The sequence below is a fragment of the Ictalurus furcatus genome, chromosome 22, assembly GCF_023375685.1.
Source record: "Ictalurus furcatus strain D&B chromosome 22, Billie_1.0, whole genome shotgun sequence".
NCBI lineage: Eukaryota > Metazoa > Chordata > Actinopteri > Siluriformes > Ictaluridae > Ictalurus > Ictalurus furcatus.
The window spans coordinates 1,456,000-1,480,999 of NC_071276.1; the positions used below are offsets into that span (position 1 = coordinate 1,456,000).

The window sequence follows — 25,000 nt, forward strand, 5'->3', positions numbered from 1 at the left end:
ATCTGTGTGTGTTCCCGCTGCACTGAGAGAGTAAGACATGATGTTGTTTACGGTGTAATATGGAATAAAGATGTGTGTATCTTCACGCTGCACTGAGAGAGTAAGACGTGATGTTGTTTACGGTGTAATATGGAATAAAGATCTGTGTGTGTTCCCGCTGCACTGAGAGAGTAAGACGTGATGTTGTTTACGGTGTGATATGGAATAAAGATCTGTGTGTGTTCCCGCTGCACTGAGAGAGTAAGACGTGATGTTGTTTACGGTGTAATATGGAATTAAGATCTGTGTGTGGAGTGAAAATCCAGCAGAAAAGCCTGCGCTAACATTAAATCTCATCTCAGAGCTGATCCTGTTTCTTTCTGTTTCTCTAGGAGAGAGGAGGAGAGGGAGATGAAGACCACACACACACACACACACACACACACCCCGCTAACACGTGCACACACACACTATCTCACACACACACACACTCACACACACACACACACACACATTATCATAACAGATTGGACTAAAGTGTAAAAGAGCAGGAGCCGAGATCTTCAGATGTGATCCGTGTTGAACATCCATCCATCCATCTTCTACACCGCTTTGTCCTTTTCAGGATCACGGGGAACCTGGAGCCAATCCCAGGGAGCATGGGGCACAAGGCAGGGTACACCCTGGACAGGGTGCCAGTCCATCGCAGGGCACCATCACATACACACTCACACACCCATGCTTACCATGCATGTCTTTGGACTGGGGGAACAAACCGGAGTACCCGGAGGAAACCTCCACAGCACGGGGAGAACATGCAAACTCCGTACACACAGGGCCACGGTGGGACTCCGTGTTGAACAGATTGGACTAAAGTGTAAAAGAACAGGAAGCGGGATCTTCAGATCTGATCCGTGTTGAACAGATCGGACTAAAGTGTAAAAGAACAGGAAGCGGGATCTTCAGATGATCCGTGTTGAACAGATTGGACTAAAGCGTAAAAGAACAGGAAGCGGGATCTTCAGATCTGATCCGTATTGAACAGATCGGACTAAAGCGTAAAAGAACAGGAAGCGGGATCTTCAGATGATCCGTGTTGAACAGATCGGACTAAAGCGTAAAAGAACAGGAAGCGGGATCTTCAGATCTGATCCGTATTGAACAGATTGGACTAAAGTGTAAAAGAACAGGAAGCGGGATCTTCAGATCTGATCCGTGTTGAACAGATTGGACTAAAGTGTAAAAGAACAGGAAGCGGGATCTTCAGATGGTCCGTGTTGAACAGATTGGACTAAAGTGTAAAAGAACAGGAGTGAACACAGCAGAAGCAGGAGTTCATGCTGATGATCAGCACTCAAAGCTTTTCTTTTCTCCACACGTGGAAAACACAAATCTACTAAATGTCACGGCACTGACTCCATGATTTATTACTGAACTCAGTTTAAAGCAAAAAAACAATCCATTCAACACGTTTTCACATTTCTACGACCCAAATCTCTCCCACAATCCCTCTGTTCTGTCTGTGTAACAATCTGAACCAATAATAAAGTCTATTTTCTTCACTCTGTGTGCAGAGGATTATTTTACAACCGTGTTCAATTTATTATCAGAGGAAAACAACAGATTGTTAGACTTTAAAGTTCAAACAGTTTTATTCAGTAGTTTTATAATAAAACATGTTATATAATTATTATTATTACTATTATAATGTGGTAGTTTTCAGATAAAAGCTTTAGTTTACGGTGGTAATATTTCCCACACTGCATCACTCCAAAGATGAACTGTAATAAACTCTTATGAATTCGGGTTAGAATTGACGTCTTAACCGTAATAAAGAAGAGAAAAAGAGAATCTAGTGTACATGTATTAGTGAATAACTCCACAAACCCAGTCCAGTCACACAGTCCTTCATATTAAAAAGGTTTAGGAAAGATTCTGGTGGAATTCCTGCACATGTCCTTGTTCACTAAACTCTGCTCTTGATCTAGAAGTTCAGTGTGTGTTCAGGATGTGACCTGATATAGTTGATGAACATCTGCATCTACACTCTGTAGTAAAAACCATCATCTGGAACAGAAAACTCGCCTCAGTCCCCTTCTTTCTGTCCACAAACCAGTGGCTTTCCTTTAAATATTCTACACGATCATTTTTATCTCCATGTTGTGTTTTGTTTTGAACTTTCATTTCAGTGTCAGAGCGGTTCAGGGACAGAAAGTCACGTGATTAACAGTCAGCCCGAGACACGCTGTGATTAATCACTAAACAACCTTCTGATCACGTGATCTCACTACTGAAGACGTTTTAAAGACGTTTCTCAAGCCCTGACTCTGTAAACCTCGTGTTTATTAGATGTTGATGCTGTTCCACGATTCCCAAAGTTTCAGTAAACACTAATCTGCACGTGTAAAGCTGTGAGTTTAAAATACATGTAGAACATCTGAGTTCTAAACAGTTCACTCTGATATGTTCAGTTTCAGCATTTTCACTAATAAACAGGGACGGATTAGGAGACAATGGGCCCCTGAGCACAGACACACAAACCCTCACCCTTATTTCAGTGTCAGAGATCAGAATTCAGCAGGACATGTTCATACAGTAAACATGCTCATAATTCAGTGTGAGTCAAACCCAGTGTTAAAGCGCCACCTAGTGTTAGTGTTAATTAATTACACGTCATCAGTTAACTACTTCCTGCATCTGGTTGTTTTTCCACACCTCTTAATTGCACTGGACTTTTTCCAACCTCCTCATAACCACGTGAACAAATTTGATGAGAGCACGAAATAATTGTTATAAGAATAATAAAAAAAGGAAGAAATCAGCTGAGCCCTGGCACTGTTTAGGAACAGAAACTTCAACTGAAGAGTCCTAAAACCTCCTCCATCACACATTAAATAAACTACAGTTATTAGTTCATAGAACACTTAAACTTGTCAGTGAAGTAAAAAGTGGATTAGGGCTGAATTAATTGTGAATAAATAAGTTATTTTTGTATAAATACTGGATGTAAACTATTCTACAAGTATCATGTGAGAAGATACAGGGCCGTGGTATAGGCGGAATAGGCTAATGCTATGGATTTTTGGTAAACAATTCATATCATTATCTAATTATTGGCTGCACACTTTCAGTAGTTGACCAGAAGGGGGCAGTCAAGGCTCCTGTATTATTCTGTGTGCACAAACACCAGTACATATCTCACACAGGGGCCTCACTGTGCGCGTGTGTGTGTGTGTGTGTGTGTGTGATTTCAATGCTGGATTACATGTGTCATAGTTTCAACATGCACTCATTCCCTAAGTGCATTTCTGATTTGATTTGAGTTGATTCGAAATGCCTTTTCTTCTCTTCATGTTCAGTTTCCTGATCTTCATGTACAACATGTGCATTAAAACGGTCCTCCTGCATCTATCATAGGTTCAAATGTCACCTAATTACATTAACCAAGTAAAGAATAAAACACTTTGCCATGCTGTTATAGAAAACTAATCAACAGTTAATGGCGTGATGCATTAATATAAACCTGTGATTTGCAGCTGCATTGCTGGCAGAGCTGATGTGACCTTCTGACCAATCACAATCCAGAATTCAACACAGTGGAGATGAATTTCTCTTACAACCCCATTTGTACTTCAAACAACCCGTGTAGCAATTGTCAGTAGAAAAGAGAGGAAGGAAGAAGTAAAGATATCGTGGAGAGTGAAAAACAGCAGAAACCATGAGACAGAGAATACCAGAAGTACAAGGCCAAGATAAAATCTTCAGTAGTAGTCTAAAAAGTGTCTAAAACCACTGATTATACTGACCTCTAAATGATACACAGAGTGCAAGGACAGGACTGAAACTATACAGCATTTTAAAGAAGATGGTTTAAACTACTGTATATCATGATACAGTAATTTAATTCTGGATACAGTTTCATGTTACAGAAATTTTACCTCTCTACGTCCACATCTTACCCCTACACACTTTCTCGCAGTGTATCTATCCATGGGTTTAGAGAAAAAAAAGTTGTTTGTAACTGTTGTATCGCTGTCCAGGTTTAATGTCTGTTTATTTGTCATTTTCAGTAATGTGAGAGAGGAAGAATAGGAAGTGGTCACAAGTGAAATGCGATGGAGAGATCACTTGCAGAGAGAGATAGATAGATAGATAGATAGATAGATAGATAGAGAGAGAGAGAGAGAGAGAGAGAGAGAAAGCAAAAAGGAGAGGACTAGGTGAGGAAGTTAAGACAGGATAACTGCTATATTCAGAAAAAACCTGTAATAATCTGCTTCTACTGTAAATAACAGCTGTGTTGTTCACATGGATTAATACTGCAGTGTGATACATGTATTTCTTGATGATTACACAATAATTACTTGTGTTATAATCATTTTGGGGAATGAAACACTGATTGACTTAAACTGTAAATGGTGAAGCTTCATTCACCAACTCAAGCCTCTCACATTTAGGAATTTGTACTACATGTAATCAATGAATAGATGTATAAATGTACATTTCACATTCTCACTGGGGCCTGAGCTTCACTGAGAATCACATCTTATGACATGACCGCTATAAAACACAGACACACCATGGTGAGGACGGTGGCCCTGGAACGCATCACTGAGCAGTGTTCATTACTGCTATTTGGTCCTGAGTCTTTTCTTGATAAAGCTGTGGCATGACCAGGAGTTGATAAGCCTGCTTACCTGCTACAGGTGAGAAAGCAAGTGAAAGTTGCCATGTCAAAGCACAGTGTCTCTGTGGTAAAAGGGAGCGATTTCAGATGAGTCATGTATAGAGTGGCTTTGAGACATACACCCAGTGGCCACTTTATTAGGAACTGTTTATGCAATTTATGCACGGCAGTGGTGTCTCAGTGGTTAAGGCTCTCTCCGGGTTACTGCTCAGAAATTCAGTGGTTCAATCATCAACAAGCTGCTACTATTGGGCCCTTGAGCAAGGCTCTGAACCCTCTCTGCTCCAGGGACACTGCATCATGACTGACCCTGCACTCTGACCCTTGCTTCCTAAGATGCTGGGATATGCAAAGAAAGGAATTTTACTGTACTATAATGTATATGTGACAAATAAAGGCTTCTTCTATTCCACCGGTTGATGTTTTTCTGATCTTTAATTGTCCAGTGTTGGTGAGTCTGTGCCCAGTGTAGCCTCAGATTCCTGTTCTTGGCTGACAGACGTGGAACCCGGTGTGGCCTTCTCTTACCTGCTTCTCTTCTGTTTTCTGCTCACCACAGTTGTAAAGAGTTGACATTTGAGCAACCGTGGCCTTCCTCTCAGCTGGAACCCTTCTCATCAATAAGGCATTTCCACCAGCAAAACTACTGCTCATTGGACGGTTTTTGTTTTTCACACCATTCTGTGTAAATCTAGAGAGTGCTGTGTGTGAAAAGCCCAGGAAATCAGCAGTCACTCACACCAGCCCCTCTGGCACTACTAACCATGCTTAGCTTTACTTTAGGTGAGTCACATCTCCCATTACTTCATTTTGAGTAAGTAGGAGCAATCAGAATGGCAAATGTACCTGTAACTCCATATGAATGTGAATCAAGTTTGTAAGTTTGTATAAGTTTGTGTTACTGACCGTATGATTGCTTATGCTTGCTGGATTAGGATCACGGTATCCAGTTTAAATTTCTACATTTCAGGCTATTTCAGCCTACACTGAAAAGCCAGAGGTCCCAGAAAGCTTTACTTTAAACTGTAACCCCCAATGTAACTGCTAAGCTTAGAGGAGTAATCAGGTATTGGGCTGTTTTCCCCCATGAGTCAACTGAGTCAGTCTTCACATTTAATCTAGTCACTGTTTTCTCTGTACATACTTATCTATCAATTACCTTACAGGATTTCCACATCCATAAAAACCCTGTTGATGATGTATGGTACCAAAGGACCGACCAAATAAGTATTTAGTTTTTTCAGGGAACACTGGACTAGAAAACAGCTCTACACATGTACAGACAGCTACACAACTAACCACAAGCTTTTTCTCAAACAAATGCAGCATCTGTCCATTTCAGAGAAAGACATACACAGTGGTTTGAATATTTTCCAACCGCAAAGCTGATGCTCAGCTATTTTCAATTCACCTCTAAAACAACCTCCCGTCCCCTCTTGCTGCACTGAAACCACACAAACAATCTTTATTTTCCATCGCTAGTCTTAGCTCATAGCCAGTGGTTCACTGAGGGCCGAACAACCAGAGCTAAAAAATACTAAATGGACATTATTTGTATAATTCAAGTTTAAAGGCTAAGATCCTAATAATAAATATAGTGGCATACAGAGCTTCTACTTAGCAAAGATTAAAAGTAAATCTAACCACCCTAAACAACAGACCCCCGAGCAGTCATAGCTGTATTCTCTAGACTTGACATTTGTTTTTTTTCTCACCCCCTTGCTAAAGTATAGCTATGGCAGAATGAAATGTTTCCATTGTTGTGGTGATCTCTCACTGCAAGTACAAGACATTACTATATTAGATATAAAGATATTAGAGTCTGGCTAATGTATTTATTTTCTCTCAACATGTTTAACCATGAAGTGCCTATGTGTTGTGCTAGTAACAGAAAATGACAGCTTTGCACTTTATTTTACATGGTTTTGCTTAGTTCTACCATCAGCAATATCAACTTGGAGTTTGGAAACACGCTTTACAGTTACAGCTTCAACGTGCACTGCAACACCATGAAGTTCATTAAGTTTAAACATAGGTTATGTAATAAATGAAACTCAGCATGGAGTATTTTTTCTAGTTCAACTAGTTGTTGGGAAATTATGAATACAAAAACTAAAAGTATTCATCTGGGGCTGCTGGTTTCTGACATGTGCTGAGCATTTGTTTAATTATACATAAGCATTAGGCCTTATGCTGCCAGTCAACATGTTTAAACGGGGTTGTTTGTCGTACAGTTGATATTATACAGCGTCAGTATCAACTGTAACAGAAATATACTGTATATTTATGTATTACAAGTGCCTCATTAGAGATCCAGATCTGCTTGTTCAGTTTTCAATAAAATAAAAAGTCAGAATTGGTGTTCAGTTTGCTTATACACAGTTGTGTTTGCATCTTCTAATTGTAGAGGATTAACTTCGACTGACTTCTTGACATATAACAAAAATTTTAATGTTTAGAAAATTGGCGGTGTATATTTTACTTTAGATGCTTTAGAACTAACATGTATTTTGCATTCTGAAAATACAGTCATGTGAAAAAATAAGTACACCCCATTGAAATTGTTGGTTAAAAAAAAAAATGAACATATTTGGATATTCAAACATTTTATCATCTTTTTCAATGATTTATTCAACAGAAATATCAATAGATGTGATATTCTTCTGTGGAAAAAGTAAGTGCACCCTTGGCCTCAGAAATTACTATAGCCCCATTTAGCAGAAATAACTTCTTGTTGGCGTTCTGCATAATTGTCCACCAGTCTCGGACATTGGCTTGCTGGAATTTTTGACCACTCTTCCATGCAATATTCTTTCAGTTGCATGATGTTTGAGGGTTTTCTTGTACAGTGAGGGAAAAAAGTATTTGATCCCCTGCTGATTTTGTACGTTTGCCCACTGACAAAGAAATGATCAGTCTATAATTTTAATGGTAGATTTATTTGAACAGTGAGAGACAGAATAACAACAAGAAAATCCAGAAAAACGCATGTCAAAAATGTTATAAATTGATTAGCATTTTAATGAGGGAAAAAAGTATTTGACCCCCTCTCAATCAGAAAGATTTATGGCTCCCAGGTGTCTTTTATACAGGTAACGAGCTGAGATTAGGAGCACACTCTTAAAGGGAGTGCTCCTAATCTCAGTTTGCTACCTGTATAAAAGACACCTGTCCACAGAAGCAGTCAATCAATCAGATTCCAAACTCTCCACCATGGCCAAGACCAAAGAGCTCTCCAAGGATGTCAGGGACAAGACTGTAGACCTACACAAGTCTGGAATGGGCTACAAGACCATTGCCAAGCAGCTTGGTGAGAAGGTGACAACAGCTGGTGAGATTATTCGCAAATGGAAGAAACACAAAAGAACTGTCAATCTCCCTCAGCCTGGGGCTCCATGCAAGATCTCACCTCATGGAGTTGCAATGATCATGAGAACAGTGAGGAATCAGCCCAGAACTACACGGGAGGATCTTGTCAATGATCTCAAGGCAGCTGGGACCATAGTCACCAAGAAAACAATTGGTAACACACTATGCCGTGAAGGACTGAAATCCTGCAGCGCCCGCAAGGTCCCCCTGCTCAAGAAAGCACATATACATGCCCGTCTGAAGTTTGCCAATGAACAGCTGAATGATTCAGAGGACAACTGGGTGAAAGTGTTGTGGTCAGATGAGACCAAAATGGAGCTCTTTGGCATCAACTCAACTTGCCGTGTTTGGAGGAGGAGGAATGCTGCCTATGACCCCAAGAACACCATCCCCACCGTCAAACATGGAGGTGGAAACATTATGCTTTGGGGGTGTTTTTCTGCTAAGGGGACAGGACAACTTCACCGCATCAAAGGGACGATGGACGGGGCCATGTACCGTCAAATCTTGGGTGAGAACCTCCTTCCCTCAGCCAGGGCATTGAAAATGGGTCGTGGATGGGTATTCCAGCATGACAATGACCCAAAACACACGGCCAAGGCAACAAAGGAGTGGCTCAAGAAGAAGCACATTAAGGTCCTGGAGTGGCCTAGCCAGTCTCCAGACCTTAATCCCATAGAAAATCTGTGGAGGGAGCTGAAGGTTCGAGTTGCCAAACGTCAGCCTCGAAACCTTAATGACTTGGAGAAGATCTGCAAAGAGGAGTGGGACAAAATCCCTCCTGAGATGTGTGCAAACCTGGTGGCCAACTACAAGAAACGTCTGACCTCTGTGATTGCCAACAAGGGTTTTGCCACCAAGTACTAAGTCATGTTTTGCAGAGGGGTCAAATACTTATTTCCCTCATTAAAATGCAAATCAATTTATAACATTTTTGACATGTGTTTTTCTGGATTTTCTTGTTGTTATTCTGTCTCTCACTGTTCAAATAAATCTACCATTAAAATTATAGACGGATCATTTCTTTGTCAGTGGGCAAACGTACAAAATCAGCAGGGGATCAAATACTTTTTTCCCTCACTGTATGTTCTGCCAGTTTCAAATCCCCCCACAACATTTCAATGGGATTCAAATCCAGGTTTTGACTAGGCCATTCCATAACCCTCATTTTTTGAGCCATTTTGTGGTGGATTTGCTCGTGTGCTTAGGATCATTATCCTGTTGAAAGGTCCACTTTTGGTTCAACTTCAACTTTTGGACAGATGGCCTCACATTATCCACAAGGAATAAACTCTTTGACATGATGCAGAATTCATAGTTGAATCAATGAATGCAAGCTGTCCAGTTCCTGAGACAGTGAAACAACTCCAAACCATAACATTTCCTCCACCGTGCTTCACAGTAGTATGAGGTGCTTCTCCTGAAAAGCTGTCTTTCATCTGCTCCAGACATCTCTGCTGCTACTGTGGCCAAACAACTCTATATTTGATTTGTCTGTCCAGAGCACATTATTCCAAAAGTCCTGGTCTCTGCCTATATGCTCACTGGCAGACTTTAGTCTTGCAAAGGCTTTTTCCCGACATGCCTTTTCTCTCATGCAGGTCAAATCTCTTTCTGACTGCAGACGCATGCACTTTGACACCAACAGTTGCAAGACTTACTAGCCGATACTGTGATGAAATTTTGGGCTTCTTGGAGACTTCTTTTTGCATCAGATGGGCTGTTCTTGGACTGAATTTACTGGGACAGTCCTGGAAAAATTGGCAGTCATTTGAAATCTGCACCATTTGTAAATGATTTTCATTATCGGGGAGTGATTTCAAATAATTTGTACATCTTTTTAAATCCCTTGCCAGACTCCTAGGCATCCACAACCTTTTTTTTCTGAAGGTCTTGCAGAACTCTTTAGATCTTGGCATGATGACACCACACACCCCAATAACAAAGGGAACACCAGACATTAGATATGAGAGGAGTATATATAAGATGGGTTCCTCCTGTACTCCTTCAGTAGGTTCTAATCACTGGGATCCAATCACCACCCAAGGTGTGATAAATGTAGGGGTGTACTTACTTTTTCCATGTGACTGATCTGTTTGTTGTTCATTTAAATTGTGAAAATTACTACAAAATGCCAGTTTTATGTGTCATTTGATAGTGTATCACCTTTATTAATAGGCACTGTTTCAAAGAGGATCAAATGTTTGCTTGTCCAAATGTGTCTAAAAAAACAACAATTTCCATGGGGTGTACTTATTTTTTCACATGACTGTATACTATAGCAGTCATACAACCAGCCTTGTAAAATGATATTTATTAACTGGGACAAAACACATGAATCACCAGAAAGATTAATCTTCAGCTGTAATCCCTAAAATATCACTTTCCCCCTTATAGTCCCCTTTCTATCTGGTGTTCATGAATACAAAACTTTACTGCATCTTTCTTCAGAAAAATGTAGACTTGTTACATAGTGAACTAAACGAATCAGATGCTCTCTCCGATTAATAACATTAAAGTGTAAGTGCTACAGGTAATGAAACAATATTGGGATTGTGACAAATTTATAGGTTAATCAAATGTTGTTGCTTATATACTGACCACACCCCCTACACACATATAAATCATCATTTGATTTGCCTGGCAGACAGTTTCCTCTTTCTCTCTCGCCTCATACACAACTGAAATGGTTCACTTTACGACTTTGCCTTTGTTTCTCTGCACCGTTGGTAAGTGTTTATCCTATTTAATTGGATTATTCAAAAAACAAGTATTGTAGAGACCTTTAAGATCTGCATTTTGTCTGAATATACACCACTGATGATGGCACAATAAAACTTCACAGCATGAGTTACTAATGGCATTACTATCTGTTAATGTCCTTTGTGAGCTAAAATAAAACAATTAAAATCAAAATATTTAAACTGCACAGTGTCTAGTGTTCAATACAGTCTTGTTTATATGAAATGTAAATAAAAAAACATTTATTTAGAAATATTCTTTAGAAAAATGTATTCTAAATGAGACATTTGTTTTGTGGGTTGCAGGTTTTATCTCAGAGACTCTGTGCTCTTTAACTTTGGAGGCAGAAGCTGGAGATAACGTCACTATTTGGTGCCAACATGGTCTGACTGATACAGATAAAATCTTCTGGTTTAAACACACAAGTGATTCAGTTCCACTTCTTCTAGGGTGTAAACAGTTTAGGACATCAGCTCCATCACCAACGTGTTACTTCTTTACTGAAAGTGAGAGAATAGTGATGTCTGTTCACGGCAAGAACACGTCTCTCACAATCACTGCAGTAAACGTCTCTGATACAGGACTGTATTACTGCAGCTTCATGAAACTGGACCAATTTAACTTTAGCAACTCGACCTCTTTACAAGTGAAAGGTAAATACATATAAAGTGAATAATTGCAGTAATTTGATTGAGATGAATCAGGTTGTAAAATAAATATTTCCTTTTTCAGGACATGATAAAACACTTTCTAAGGACACGGAAAGAGCAAATGGTTTGTCATTTCAATGGTTATAAATAAAAATAATGTTTACATGATTGTAGATGTTCAGCTCCATTTATGATTTTTAAATATTATTTTGTTTAAGGCAATTTGACCCCTTTCCAAGTTTCAGTCTGTTCTGGTGTGTTCTTCATTCTGTCCATGATACTTGCTCCGTTGATCATGATTCTTCTCGGTGTCCTGATTTTCAATATACTGAAGCACAGAAAAATGCACAGAGGTAAAGTTAAACTGTCAGATCTTCAGTTTAGTAACATTCCTGTTTTCTAACTGTAACAAAAAAATCTAATATATAATGGTAAATTAGTAAAACTTTGTGAAGGTTTTACATTTCTCATATGTTTTCTCTCTAGGTGATAAAACTGATAGACAAGACGATGAGGTAAATCTGAGGATACAAATTTCAAACCAAACAAAAAAAAAATAATGAAAGGCTTTCAGCTGTATTATGGTGTGGCTTTGCATTAGGTGTTGGACTGATTAAAGCAACTGCATTTTTTGCTCATCTGTAGTGAGGGTGATAATATTGGAGGGAACTGTATATAAAGGAATGCTTTGAATTCTCCTTGTAGCTTATGTTGAAAGAAGTTTCCTTCTTTGCAGCAGTGAAACAGCAAAGAAATCTGACATATCTTCTGTTTCATTGCAGGAACAAGAGTCTGATTCAGTGAATTATGCTGCTCTACACTTCTCTAATAAGAAAACCAAGAGGCCAGGGAGACGCAGTCAAATGGAGGATCCCCACGTTATATATTCTGGCATCAAACAATGATTTAGCAATACCGAGGTAACATGTATACATAATTAAGCATGTAATCTATTGTTTATTAATGGTGAACAATGTTCAGGTGATGGAGGAAATGGGATTTGTTTAATGCTTTCATCATAACAGAAAATACATTTATGATTTTTTATTCATGAATTTATGCATAACGACAATATGGTAACTGTGTAGATCTGTGGTAGAATTGATCGATCAAAATTATATTAAGCTAATGTTTGCAGTGACTTTATTTTAATGCCTGTCAATATGGTATTCAATGTAATAAAATTCACCTTCAGTAAGAAACGTTCTTTTTTGCCTTTGGGATATAGAAAACCACTTTATTAATGATAAAGAGGACAAAAATTGGAGTTTAATGTTATGTGTGTCCTAGTTTTGTGAGTCAGACCTCTAGCGTTTACTAGAAAGTCTGGTACATTTTAATAATATACATTGACAAGAAACAGCTACTTTGACAGGAAGACGCCATTTGACAGTAACTGCAGCCAGTCAATCACACAGAAAACTCTGTGCTCAGATTTTACCCTGAGTATTACTTTTACTTACCTGTTACATATTCAAATTCAAATACAAATACAACAAATAAAACAAATAAGTTTTAAAGTAGTAAATCTTTCTTAGTCTAGATACTGAATTTAGACTTTAAAACTCCTCTAAAAAGCTCATTGAGTCACAGGGTGAAAAGTTTTGTTTACATGGTGCAATACATGGTATTGCTGTTCATTAGTGACATCCAGAAAATGTTACACACTAGAAACACACAACCTTCATTGGATCTGGAGGCTGAAATTAGATTATTTTCCGGTTTCATAATTGAATTTTATGTTTCAGTAATTACATTCTCGTATTTGTAGATTGTGCCTTGATGCACGCTAATATCACTTACACAGGGCTGTAAACAGAGGAAAAACTATTTCTTTCTTATGCCATTATATCTATCTCAAGTATTTGACTTTTGTATATTGGACAAATTGTAATACACTAAAATACTTAATCAAGTAATATGAAAAATATTTTTATGCAAATAAAAAAAATTGCATTATCTCCTCATTCTCAAAACCTCTCAAAAATATACGACTGAAAAAGGTAACTTCTAATTAATTTTATTTAATTGTTGGGTTACATTTTATTTAAGTGGTGTAAAGTTTTTTTTAATAAAATTTTATTTTTAATAAAATAAAAAATATAAATGAGTAAAGTGTGCAATATTTTCTTCTTACGGTTACTGTTACTGGTATTACTGTACATACCACTACTATATAAGTCTTGTATTTCTCAGTCATATCTTTATTCATGAGTATTCATGATTTAAGTGTTGAGTGCAGTACAGACTACTACATGTAACATGTCCAATTTTTTCTGTTTTTTTTAAACCTTTAAACCTCACAATCAATATAATTATTTTCCCTAATCATAGTTCCTTTCAGGGAATTAGGTGGCTTAGCGGTTAGCACGTTCTAGCACGTACTTTCAGGAGCACGTTCGCCTCACACCTCCAGGGTCCGGGGTTCGATTCCCACCGGGGAATGTCTAAAGTGTCTGTAGTGTATGAATGGGTGTGTGAGTGTGCATGTGATTGTGCCCTGCGATGGATTAGCACCCTGTCCAGGGTGTACCCCGCCTTGTGCCCCCTGAGATAGGGAGGAAACCCCCGCAGCATGGGGAGAACATGCAAACCCCGCACACACAGGGCCATGGCGGGAATCGAACCCCGGACCCTGGAGGTGTGAGGCAAACGTGCTAACCACGTGCACCCTGTTTACCAACATGTCTCTATTATTCATCAATCTTGGTGCAAATATAAATTTTATCAAATCAGATGAATCTCTCACTGCAAAATCACACTGATAGTTTCACTTAGCCTATGTGTACAGCTCTTTTAAAGCACCAGACACTGAGCTAATACAAACAGAGGGAAGCCCATGTGTCTCTTGGTGTTTATTATACGTTTGTGTATAAAGTATTTTAATAGGATGAAAGATTAACGCTCATTGAACAACGAGCATTTAGTGTGGGTGTGTGCAGAGGAAGAAAAAAAAAACATCTCGTTGTTTATTGGACATTATCATGCTGGAACAGGTTTGGGCTTCTTAGTTCCAGTGACGGTACACTATAATGCTACAGCATACAAAGACATTCTATACAATTGTGTACTTCCAACTTTGTGGCAACAGTTTGAGGAAGAAACACATATGGGTGTGATGGTCAGGGGTTCACACACTTTTGGCCATATAGTGTATGTCTGCAGACTACAGACGTAGTCTTGGATTTACATCCCAAGAGGGTGGCTACCAGCAAGTGAAGGGATTAGAGCTAGGTTTAGAGAAGATAGTCAATATTTCAGTTGCACCCCTTTGAAGCTGTACCACCTCTTTGGAGCTGGCTCCTGGATGCAGAGACACATGTCTCCTACTTTCTGGCAAGCTTTCTATCTTCAGTCTAATGTAACAGAGTAAGCAAGTAGATTTTCATTAAAATACCTTGGAGGATGATCATTTAAGGACAATAAAAAACAGTTTTATGATATATATATATATATATATATATATATATATATATATATATATATATATATATATAATTTTTTAATCATTATATTAAAGCTACAGTACTGAACTTTTGCCTCTCTATCGCAATCTCTGTTTGAAACATAAAACTGCAAGTAACTTGAAGAGTTTATTTATTTATTTATTTGTTTGTTTGTTTGTTTATTTTAACGTGGGTTGTGCTTCACCACTGCTCCTTTGCGTGGATGAATCTGATGGTTTGAGGTCCACTTATCAGAGTTGCCAGTTCCGTATAGAATAAATGACTTTGGGCTTCTTTTTTTCTGAAGTCACTTGAAAAATATGGTTTTTCAAGTGGTTTCTTGTTAGGGATATGGTTTCTTGTTAGGAAAATCTGATAAGCAACACTGTCTGCTCACAGCCTCACAATAATATCAGTGCTGCAGTGTATTTTATCCTCCCACAGTTATTACAAGTTTATAACAACAAAACAAGCATACCAAACTCATATATACTAATAGTAGCAATGGTTGTAATATAATCTCTTTTTCCAGCTCTCCAATCATATTCTGCTGCAGCTGATCAGAGATGAGAGGATAGTGCCTGTCCTCCCAATAAACTTTGTTGCCGTTTGATGATTTTTTAAAATTAAATGAATTATGTTTTTGCTTTCAAACTGCGAGTGGTTTCAGTTTAATATGTCACAGGATCATTTATTGAGTCTGTTTACACTGAGGCCATAACAGGCTATAATAATATTGGGTTTGTTTTTGATGCTGCAGTTGCTTATTTGGAAGATCAGCTGTCCTTCCTGTCTCCCTGTAGCACCGTCTCAGGTGTCTTACATTACAGACATTACAGTTTATTGCTCTGAACACATCTGCAGTCCTCATGTCTCCCTGCAGCAGGTCTTTGGCATGTTCACACAGGTGAGCAGGAACCCTAGGCATCTTTCCTCTGGTGTTTTCACAGTCAGTAGAAAGGTCTCTCTAGTGTCCTAACTTATTGTAACTGTGACCTTAATCACCTTCCACCTGTACACTATTCATGTCTTAAGGACTGTTCCACAGGTGCATGTGTAATAATTGTTTATGGTTCATTGAACAAGCATGAAAAACATCATTTAAACCCTTTCCAGTAAAGATCTGTAAAGCTTGTTTGGATTTTATAAAATGATCTTTAAAATACAGTTTCCTGAAAAGGGGACGTTTCTTTATTTTGCTGTTATGAGTGGACCTCATAACAAAGACGTGAACGTGAAGCCAATATGTCACCGAGGCCCTCTAGTGGCTGGCTGCAGTAAAACAATTTAACCAAGCTGATTCTTATGTTAATGAATGGTGACTGAGCAAAACTTTCATTTTAAGTCTCCGCAAATTCTTTTAGGGAATAGAGTTATCATTTTTTTAATTTAACTCAATATGTCCCTCAAATTTTTTTCCTTATGAGTGTGGATTTTTTTTTAAATTAGTTATTTGGTGATTAATAAAATACTATGATGGTCCCATGAACACACATTTCCAACACATAGCCGAAGCTCTTGACAGTTCTGTAGCAAAGCCCATTGTTCTGCTGTAAACTATTTTAACAGACCCTTAGCAGGGAATTCTTCACAGTTTTTCTGGTATGTTGCTAATTTTTTTTTTATGTCTAAGCTACCTCGTTGCACTGATATTATATCTAGCAAACCACCATGAGTGAACAAAGTGATGGCATAAACCAAGGCAGCTAACACTAGTTAAAATTAATAACAATCTACAGTTTACTGAAAGACATTAGTGAATACTCAAATTATTGAATAATTAATAATACTGTAGCCTACTTGTCACTTTGAGTTAGCTAATGCGCTGTTTTAAGTTGCACTTCATCGTGAACGCACGTGCAGAGGTGGGTAGAGTAGGCAAAAATTCCACTCAAGTACAAGTAAAACTGCTGATAAAAATAATCAGTCAAGTAACCGTAAAAGTAATAATGTTAATAATTACTTGAGTAAGAGTAATAAAGTATCCGATGAGTAAACTACTCAAGTAGCATGTTGCTAGTTACTTGGGATCTGATTAAAATGAAAGGAAAATCCTGAATCTCAGACTACATGGAGCACTGTAAGTCACACCTCTTCCTGAAAGTCTGTTCTATTCTGTTAATATGATATAAAACCTGGGTTCAAGATGAAGCAGCACATCCCAGTCCTGTGATGGGTACAATAACACACAACCTGTCATTTTCAACACAAAATCTCACTCACACACCACAAAAAGCAAACATTTTCCCATCAGTTGACTGTCTTTACTTTCACATGTTAACAACATTAACTTTTCAGCATCTGCATTTAAATAAGACAACAGAGAACAAAAGAACAGACTATGGAACAGAACAGAAGAGAAAGTGTGTGTGGAGAGAGAGAGAGAGAGAGAGAGAGTGTTTGTGTGTGTGTGTGTGTGTGTGTGTGTGTGTGTGTGTGGGCTGGCCTGCCTCAGTCAACATGTTCTATTCTTCCCCCTCTTCGGCCATTATCTTCCGGGACCGAGGCGCTAAAAAAGTGAGCGGTTGTTGTGCATGCATTCAGGCCCCAAATACATTCCATTTAGGATCCAAATAGTTCACAAAAAAACAGTAAATGCGTTCATTAGAGCAGGGGTTCCCAAACTTTTCCAGAGCAAAGGCCCCCCAAATGGCATTAACATTTGACCGAGGCCCCCCTTTTGCAAGATGTCTTTAAAACACATTAAAAATACAGACTTCTGAATATATCCCCCTTTTTTATTAATAATTACATCTTACATCTTTACATTACATAACATTAGGAATTGATTGTGTGTGTGTGTGTGTGTGTGTGTGTGTGTGTGTGTGTGTGTGTGTGTGGTTGTCTGAGAGTGAGAATTTATTTTTCACACCAAATTGTTGAGGTCCCCGGGCGCCACCTGGCGGCTCCCACTTTGAAAACCACTACATTAGACCAAAGCACAACAGTGCAGTATTACAAACTACAAACAAACAGATAACTTAAAAATCCATTGACAGCACCAACCTGTTGTTCTCCGACCTAAACAATCAGACAGACTGATTAAGAAAAATGAACAACTGAACGGACTCATTAAACCCGTCCAAAAGGGGGAAAGTTTTTCAAATGAGAACAGTGCATTACTGAACCAGGTTATACGTTACACAACAAACGCCATTTAGATTATTTAAAGCTTCATCATCCTTGCCTTTTCTTTGGCAAATCTGGTGACTACCTTGTCCTTGTCAGCGGCAGTTTCCTGTTCGATGCAGAGCAGTGCTAAATTTGACAGACGCAACTCACCCATGCTTGACCACAAGTAACTTTTGGTGAGTTTCAGTCGGCCAAAAGTCCTCTCTGCCTGTTACTGTTCTAAAGGGAAATGACGCATATGTAAACACATTGCAACGCACAATTTAGTAGCCTGCGATGTAATGATAGTTTCTTAGCCAATTTTGTAATAAAATGATCTGGAATGGACAGTATTGTTCAGGATCAGTATCGTAACTGATAATTATCCACGTTTTCATACTCAACTTTATTTACACAGAAAGGGCAAAGTTGAGAGTTTGAAGAACCAGGTGATTCAGGATTTACAGGAGTTTTCAATAGAAACATTGACAAATAGTTACCCGTATGACTGTATTGTCCTTCATTTTACATCACTGATCCTGGGAATGCCCACGCAAAAAACAAAGTATTCTGCGCATGTTCGGTGACCTGTATTTTTTTTCGGAAGGGGGCGTCTTTTCCACACCTCCAGAAACGCCCATTGTACATTGCAGTATGGAAACCCCTGGAATTTAGTGAATGCCACTATAAACACCGGAGACCGGAAATGTAAAACAGGCTTCCGGTGTGAGCCAGGTGAGACTTCCTCGTTCAGGAAAAAGGTGGAAACAGGGATACTAATCAAGGGGGAAACACAGATCAGGTGAGTGTGATTAACAGGAGGAATAGCATGTCACATAACAAGGTCATGTGATCTAGTAGCTTAAAACAGAAAGTAAACGTTCAATATATTTAATATTCAAGATGCTGCACTATTTCTAGGTCCCTATATAGATGTAAACAAAAACTGCTTTTACAAAAGGTCAGATTTTTCTCATGCCTAATCTCTTTTATTGAAGCGTATATTAGCGTATATATATTCAGATGTCAGTCCAATGGATTTGATCTAACAGCTCATCAGGTTTTGCATAAACTTGTGGAGTCTGTGTGAGCTCGAGTGCACACCGTCTTTAAAACAAAGAGGACATACCAAATACTCTGAAATTCATGTAAATATTTCAGAGATTAGTAGTTGTGGTTGTGGTTAATAAATCAGAATACCATCTATGTATGCAATTACAAACTTGCCTAGCACATTGCAGAGCACATCATTAATAAGGAATTTAAAGACTGAAGAAGCACAAGAGTGCCTGTTTAGCATTTTTTAATTAATTCTTGAAGTAGCCAGAGGTGGTGCTAAAGACCGTTTTCCACTGGTCCCCTTTATGGATGTGGATCAGGTTATAAGCACTGTGCAGGTCCAGCTTAGTAAATGTCTTGGCATTGCAGAGATGTTTCAGTGCCGAGGAAACCAGAGGTAATGGATAGCGGTACTTCACTGTGATCTGATTTAGCCTCAGTAATCAATCGTTTGATGGCAAACAAACACGGCTGCATCCGAAATCACGTACTTACCTACTATATAGTAGGTGAAATACATGTATCTCGGCTACTATATAGACGGTACGTATGCGATTTCGGACGCAGCCCATGGCTTCAAGCAGTCGTCTATTAGCACGTATAGCATGACAAATAAATAAACGCACTTAAAGAAAAATTAAAAATGAAACACCCGAAACTGTATACAGTACCATAACGAAGAAGAACGTTGGACGGCGTGGCGTGGGGATGTAATGATATAACATGTAAAACGGGAAAATGAAAGGAATATTCTAAAAGCAACTCAAAAACACCTTAATCATAATATTGTCTTATTCAGAATAAGGTCAATAATTAGATTACTGCTGTCCGTGTAAATGTAGTCGTTGAAAACAGGAAACAAAACAAGAATAACGACATTGACGGGACAAAAAGACAAAAACATGTGTACATAGACTCAGTGTCAAGATGATACCTCCATAATAAAGCTCCTCAGCAGACCTTAGTACACTTTACAGCCATCTAGGTCTCTATAAAATCTTTCCAGAACAGCGATATCATTTTGTCTTTGTAGTCCATCAACACATGGAAGTAAACTATTTAAAGAACTGGATAAAATTGCCTTCTTTACTTTTCCAGTCCAAGAATAACAAAGCTTGGAGTATGAGATAATTAAAAAAAACTTTTTAGAAGTAATTTTGGGATTTTGGAAGCAAGAAGATGCCTTTGCTGTATCTTTTGTGTCCTGTAGAGAACACAAGAAATAACAAGTTCCATCCATCCATCCATTTTCTTTACCACTTATCCTTCACAGGGTCGAGTTTATTATTACTAATAATTACAGCAGTATGTATTTCACTGTGATGTCAAACGCATTTATGGATGTTACTCTAGAAGCTGAAAAACAAAACAAGAAGTTGCATATATTAAGCAATATAGAAATACATCAGATTTGTTATTTTAGACGCTTCATGAAACATAATGGCTATTACATAAGAACTGAAGCTTCAGGTTCAGTCCACAGGCTATGCAGATATGCATGCTTACTTTACTTCCACTTTCAGGCGAAACCTGTATGTTTCAGTTCTTCTAGAAAATGATGACGCGGCCTGAATCCTGAATTCTCATTGGTCAAATGTAACTTTCACAGCGACTCATTTCCGCACAGCGCGCGAGCTCCTCGTCTTATGGAAAAGATTTGCCGAAAATATTAAAACTAAAGCTTTTTGTTTTTTCGTAAACATTTGTTTGTTTAGGACAGTAAGATGGAGCACGGCAGAGCGCTAATGAACATTCTGCTGTTTCTCACATATTCTCCTCATCTTACATCGGCAGGTGAGTTTAGAAACATAAACCAGACAATAATTAGCAAACTGCGTTACATAAATGTTTGTCAGTATTCACATTAGATTACGTCTATGTAAATAAATTATCTCAAAGTAGTCTAGTGAAGTTCAATATTACGTGTTTTTTAAACAAAATGTTTACGTGAAGCGTGTTTATCCATGTTACTGCAAGTCTCTACGCAGTCTTCCATGACTAGAGAAACACAGATCTGGTCATCAAACATTGTTTTACTTACTTTATATTATTAGTAGAATTGTTAGAAGTTAACCTTTTATATAGTTTTATAATTATGGTAAAACACGGTACACTCTAAAACTGGCTGCGTTGAAAACACCCCAGATTATCTGTTTTTAACCAAAGGCCTGGGTAACTATTGGACAAAACACGCGTTGACCCAACAAGGCTATTATTATTATTATTATTATTATTATTATTATTATTATTATTATTATTGTTGTTGTTACTATTATTATTATTGTTATTGATGTTGTTGTTGTTACTATTATTATTGTTGTTGTTGTTATTATTATTATTATTATTATTATTATTATTAACTACAACAATAATCAATATCCTATGTTTATTGCTGATGATATTTTATTATCAGAGCTGGCAAGCATTACACATTTTGCGTAAGCGCTGCAAAAACATCAGAATACACTAGTGTTAGAGTGTAAAGGTGTAATGTTTATATGAGAGTTGAAGCCGTGAGTGTGTGTGAGACCCAGTCACTTCCTTTATTATAATAATAAATACCACCTGTTCATCAGCGCTCACTCATGACACGTAAAAAAGGGGGACCACATATGAAAAGTACTGTAGTTCTTACACTGTTCACCAGATTTGGATGTAAATACCCTCACATCCAATAACTTTGAGGTCATGTTCACTATTTCAACTCTAATGTCGTGTGCTAAACATCTAAATTAGCAATAACATTGCCTATGTTCAAATATTTATGTATTTGACTGTATTTAACACAATAAATACCTTCACTGCATGACATAAAAGTGACATCTTAAGTTTAATACCGAGCTTTCATACTGTAATAAACATCTAATGATCTACATAGCCAGTCTATCTAACTCAGCTGGTTAATGGCATACTGTACATCAGTTATTTACTCAGTTATTAGGTGAGGGAATCGGATTCTGAATTTGGCCAAATTTATATAACAAAAACTCTGACATGAAGGAAAATAATACATTATTAATTACATAATGTCTATTTGTTTTATTTTATGTTGGATGAGTGTTACTAAAACAATGTAAACTTTTACAGTGACACACTCTCTGCAGTACTATTACACTGCAGTCACACCAGGAATAAATTTCCCAGAGTTCACGCTTCTCAGTCTGATGGATGGAGAACAGATTGAGTATTATGACAGCAACATCAAGAAAGATATCCCAAAGTCGGAGTGGATAAAGAGAATGTATGATGAAGATCCAGATTACTACAACAGAAACACCCAGGGTGCACAGGGTGCTCAGGAAGGCTTCAGAGTAAATGTGGAAACACTGATGAAACGCTTTAATCAGACTAAAGGTGAGACTGACACACTTAGAGATTTTATCACTCATACACACACACATAAATTGTGAAATCAGTTAATAAAATTCAGAAATGACTATTTAAAATTTTAAAGATAATGACACAAATAACGGAGCAAAATGTTATTAAAAACATTTCATTTATTTTCCTAATGACTTGAAAAAGAAAGGGCATGACCATCTTAACTAACCCAACTTCTGTTTATTAACCTCTGCCTGGGAGGGAGATTAGAGTTAGGTACAAGTACAGGTTTAGTGAATAAACAAAAGTAGCAATCCGCCTAAAGGGCAATATCACATATATAATAAAAAAAAGTATGGTTTTGGACCTCAGTTCCACATGGACGTTCTCGCTGTGGTTGCTGGGACTACTGTTGCTGCGATGTGTCACGTTTCAAGGACGGGTTCGGAAGCAATCGCAGATAATTAACGTTTATTATATAAACAACAAAACAAAGACACTAAGACAACTTGGCAAAATACTGTGGCAAGAAACAAAACACGGTGACATGGAACATGGTAATCTAGGACAACAAAAGACAGACAAACACTGCAAACAATGGCTATATATACACACACACAAGTGTGCTCATTACCAAAACGTGAATCAGGTGCAGGTGGTCATGTGACATGTAGTGCAGTGCAGTGCAGTGGCTGATGGGAACTGGAGTCCAGAGTTTCCTGATATATGACAGAACCCCCCCCCCCCCCCCCCCTTCCGCCCAAGGGCGCTTCTCCTGGAGTGGCCAAAAATACACGCCCTCCATCTGGTGGACCTGGCCCCCTGGGTAAAATGTCCCCAGCAAAACTAGGAGGCTGAGCGGCGTCCACAGCGGAGCTGGGAGACAGAGGGACATACTCAGCAGTGCAGGAAAGCAGAGCGGCATCCTCGGCAGGGCAGGAAAGCAGAGCGCCGCACTCGGCGGGGCAGGGAAGCAGAGCGCCGCACTCGGCGGGGCAGGGAAGCAGAGCGGCGTCCTCGGCAGGGCAGGGAAGCAGAGCGCCACACTCGGCGGGGCTGGAACTCAGAGCGACGTCCGCGTGGCGAGACAGCAGGACAATCTACATAGAGGACACAATCACAGGACACAGAAATCGCAGGACACAATCACATGCACATTCACACATCCATTCATATGGACATTTTGGACATGTCAACAAGCCTACAATGCATGTCTTTGGACTGGTGGGAAGAAACGGAAGTACCCAGAGGAAACCCCTGAAGGATTGGGAGAACATGCAAACTCTACACAGTCAGGGCAGCGGCGGGAATCGTACCCTCAACCCTGGAGGCAAACGCATTAACCACTAAGCCACCATGCCCATGTCTATTTCTAATATTTATTTGTATAATAATTGAATGAAACAAAAGAGGAGATCATGAGTTTTTCTCACAACCCCATTTGTAAATCAAGTGACCCCACTTATATAAAAGGGTAGTAAAGTATTCATCCTGAAGAGTTTCAGAAAACTGATGCTGGAAAAAATTCTTCATGCGACACTTTTTTGAAAAAACTGTTAGAAGAGGGCTCAAAGTAAAGAAGTAAAGTTCTCAACCAGGATGTTTTAGAATCAACCAGGACAATTCAGATGTTGTGTCATCCTGCCAGACATGTCTGAAAAAACTGTAGAGGTATCCAAAGAAACCACTGATGCCACATCTGGTTCCACACACACCTTATTGTATAGTAGGTGCTGACCTATTCACCTGTAACGTAAGAGGATTTTTTTAATTGCCCCGGCTATTACTCATTATACCGAGAAGTGCATGTGTTGAACTCAACTACAGCAGAGAGCATCATCACATGCATGAAGTTCATCTCCTCCAGACATGGAGTACCAACAAATTACCAGACATTTACTGATAATGACCCATGATTCACCAATGCTAGTTTCAAGAACTTCTCTAAAGCATGGGGATTTAGACGCGCCTTATCACCTTGAGTCACTCTTCAACATTGAGTGATTTCCATAATTTTTGCCTCTACTTCATCTGGAAAAAATATGCCATTAATTAAAACGATTTAATTTAACTTGTTTGAGGTATGTTTCACAAAAATTGGTTTGTGTCATATCTGTGATTTGTTTATTTACTATGAAGTAAAAAAGCTGGGTGAGCATCCTCTACATGTGGTGAGTCCATAATTTTGCCAGGGGTTGTATTAGAACAAACTTTTAAAAAGACAGGAGACAAAATGAAGAGTAAAGTGTAGTGTGATGTTTGAATGGGGTGTCTAGATGGAGATGGAGCTCAGCTGAACCTCATAACACTCATCTGTGTGTGTGTGTGTGCGCGTGTGTGTGCGTGTGTGTGTGTGTGTGTGTGTGTGTGTGCAGGAGTTCACACAGTGCAGGTGATGTACGGCTGTGAGCGTGATGATGACGGCACCACTAGAGGATACTTGCAGCACGGTTATGATGGAGAAGATTTCATCAGTCTGGATCTGAAAACTCTCACATGGATCGCTCCGACACCTCAAGCTCTGATCACCAAGAACAAGTGGGACGCTACAGGAGCTGAGGCTAATTATGCAAAGAACTACCTGGAGAACACCTGTATCGAGTGGTTACAGAAGTACGTGGGTTATGGCAGAGAGA

The 25,000-nt window shown here is 38.7% G+C and overlaps 4 protein-coding genes across 8 annotated transcripts in view; 3 read left to right on the forward strand and 1 right to left on the reverse strand.

The window, feature by feature from the left end:
• The window catches only part of LOC128625477 (BOLA class I histocompatibility antigen, alpha chain BL3-7-like), a 6,652-nt gene extending 5,111 nt beyond the window's left edge, over positions 1-1,541 (forward strand). For all 3 annotated transcript variants that reach the window (XM_053653805.1, XM_053653807.1, XM_053653809.1), the window contains exon 8: positions 372-1,541. The gene's annotated coding sequence lies outside the window, so the exon portion shown is untranslated. The remainder of the gene's footprint in view (positions 1-371) is intronic.
• The window catches only part of mmab (metabolism of cobalamin associated B), a 47,193-nt gene that overhangs the window by 10,823 nt on the left and 11,370 nt on the right, over positions 1-25,000 (reverse strand). The window lies entirely within an intron of this gene.
• On the forward strand, positions 10,060-12,673 carry LOC128625482 (uncharacterized). The gene is made up of 6 exons (XM_053653822.1): positions 10,060-10,764; positions 11,083-11,430; positions 11,510-11,551; positions 11,646-11,780; positions 11,914-11,942; positions 12,210-12,673. The coding sequence occupies exons 1-6, from the start codon at positions 10,722-10,724 to the stop codon at positions 12,330-12,332; spliced, it is 720 nt and encodes a 239-aa protein (XP_053509797.1). The 5' UTR covers positions 10,060-10,721; the 3' UTR covers positions 12,333-12,673.
• The window catches only part of LOC128625480 (BOLA class I histocompatibility antigen, alpha chain BL3-6-like), a 7,486-nt gene continuing 3,133 nt past the window's right edge, over positions 20,648-25,000 (forward strand). The window contains exons 1-3 of the mRNA XM_053653816.1: positions 20,648-20,837; positions 22,131-22,397; positions 24,740-25,000. The exon at positions 24,740-25,000 is cut by the window's right edge and continues 15 nt beyond it. Coding sequence (XP_053509791.1) covers positions 20,768-20,837; positions 22,131-22,397; positions 24,740-25,000 — 598 coding nt within the window. The 5' untranslated portion in view covers positions 20,648-20,767. The remainder of the gene's footprint in view (positions 20,838-22,130; positions 22,398-24,739) is intronic.

Bases quoted from the DNA above. Each gene is read 5' to 3' on its own strand.
- LOC128625482 (XM_053653822.1), top strand. From the start codon at position 10,722: ATGGTTCACTTTACGACTTTGCCTTTGTTTCTCTGCACCGTTG. The intron at 10,765-11,082 runs GTAAGTGTTTAT...TGTGGGTTGCAG, and splicing joins TTTGTTTCTCTGCACCGTTG to GTTTTATCTCAGAGACTCTG. The intron at 11,943-12,209 runs GTAAATCTGAGG...GTTTCATTGCAG, and splicing joins CTGATAGACAAGACGATGAG to GAACAAGAGTCTGATTCAGT.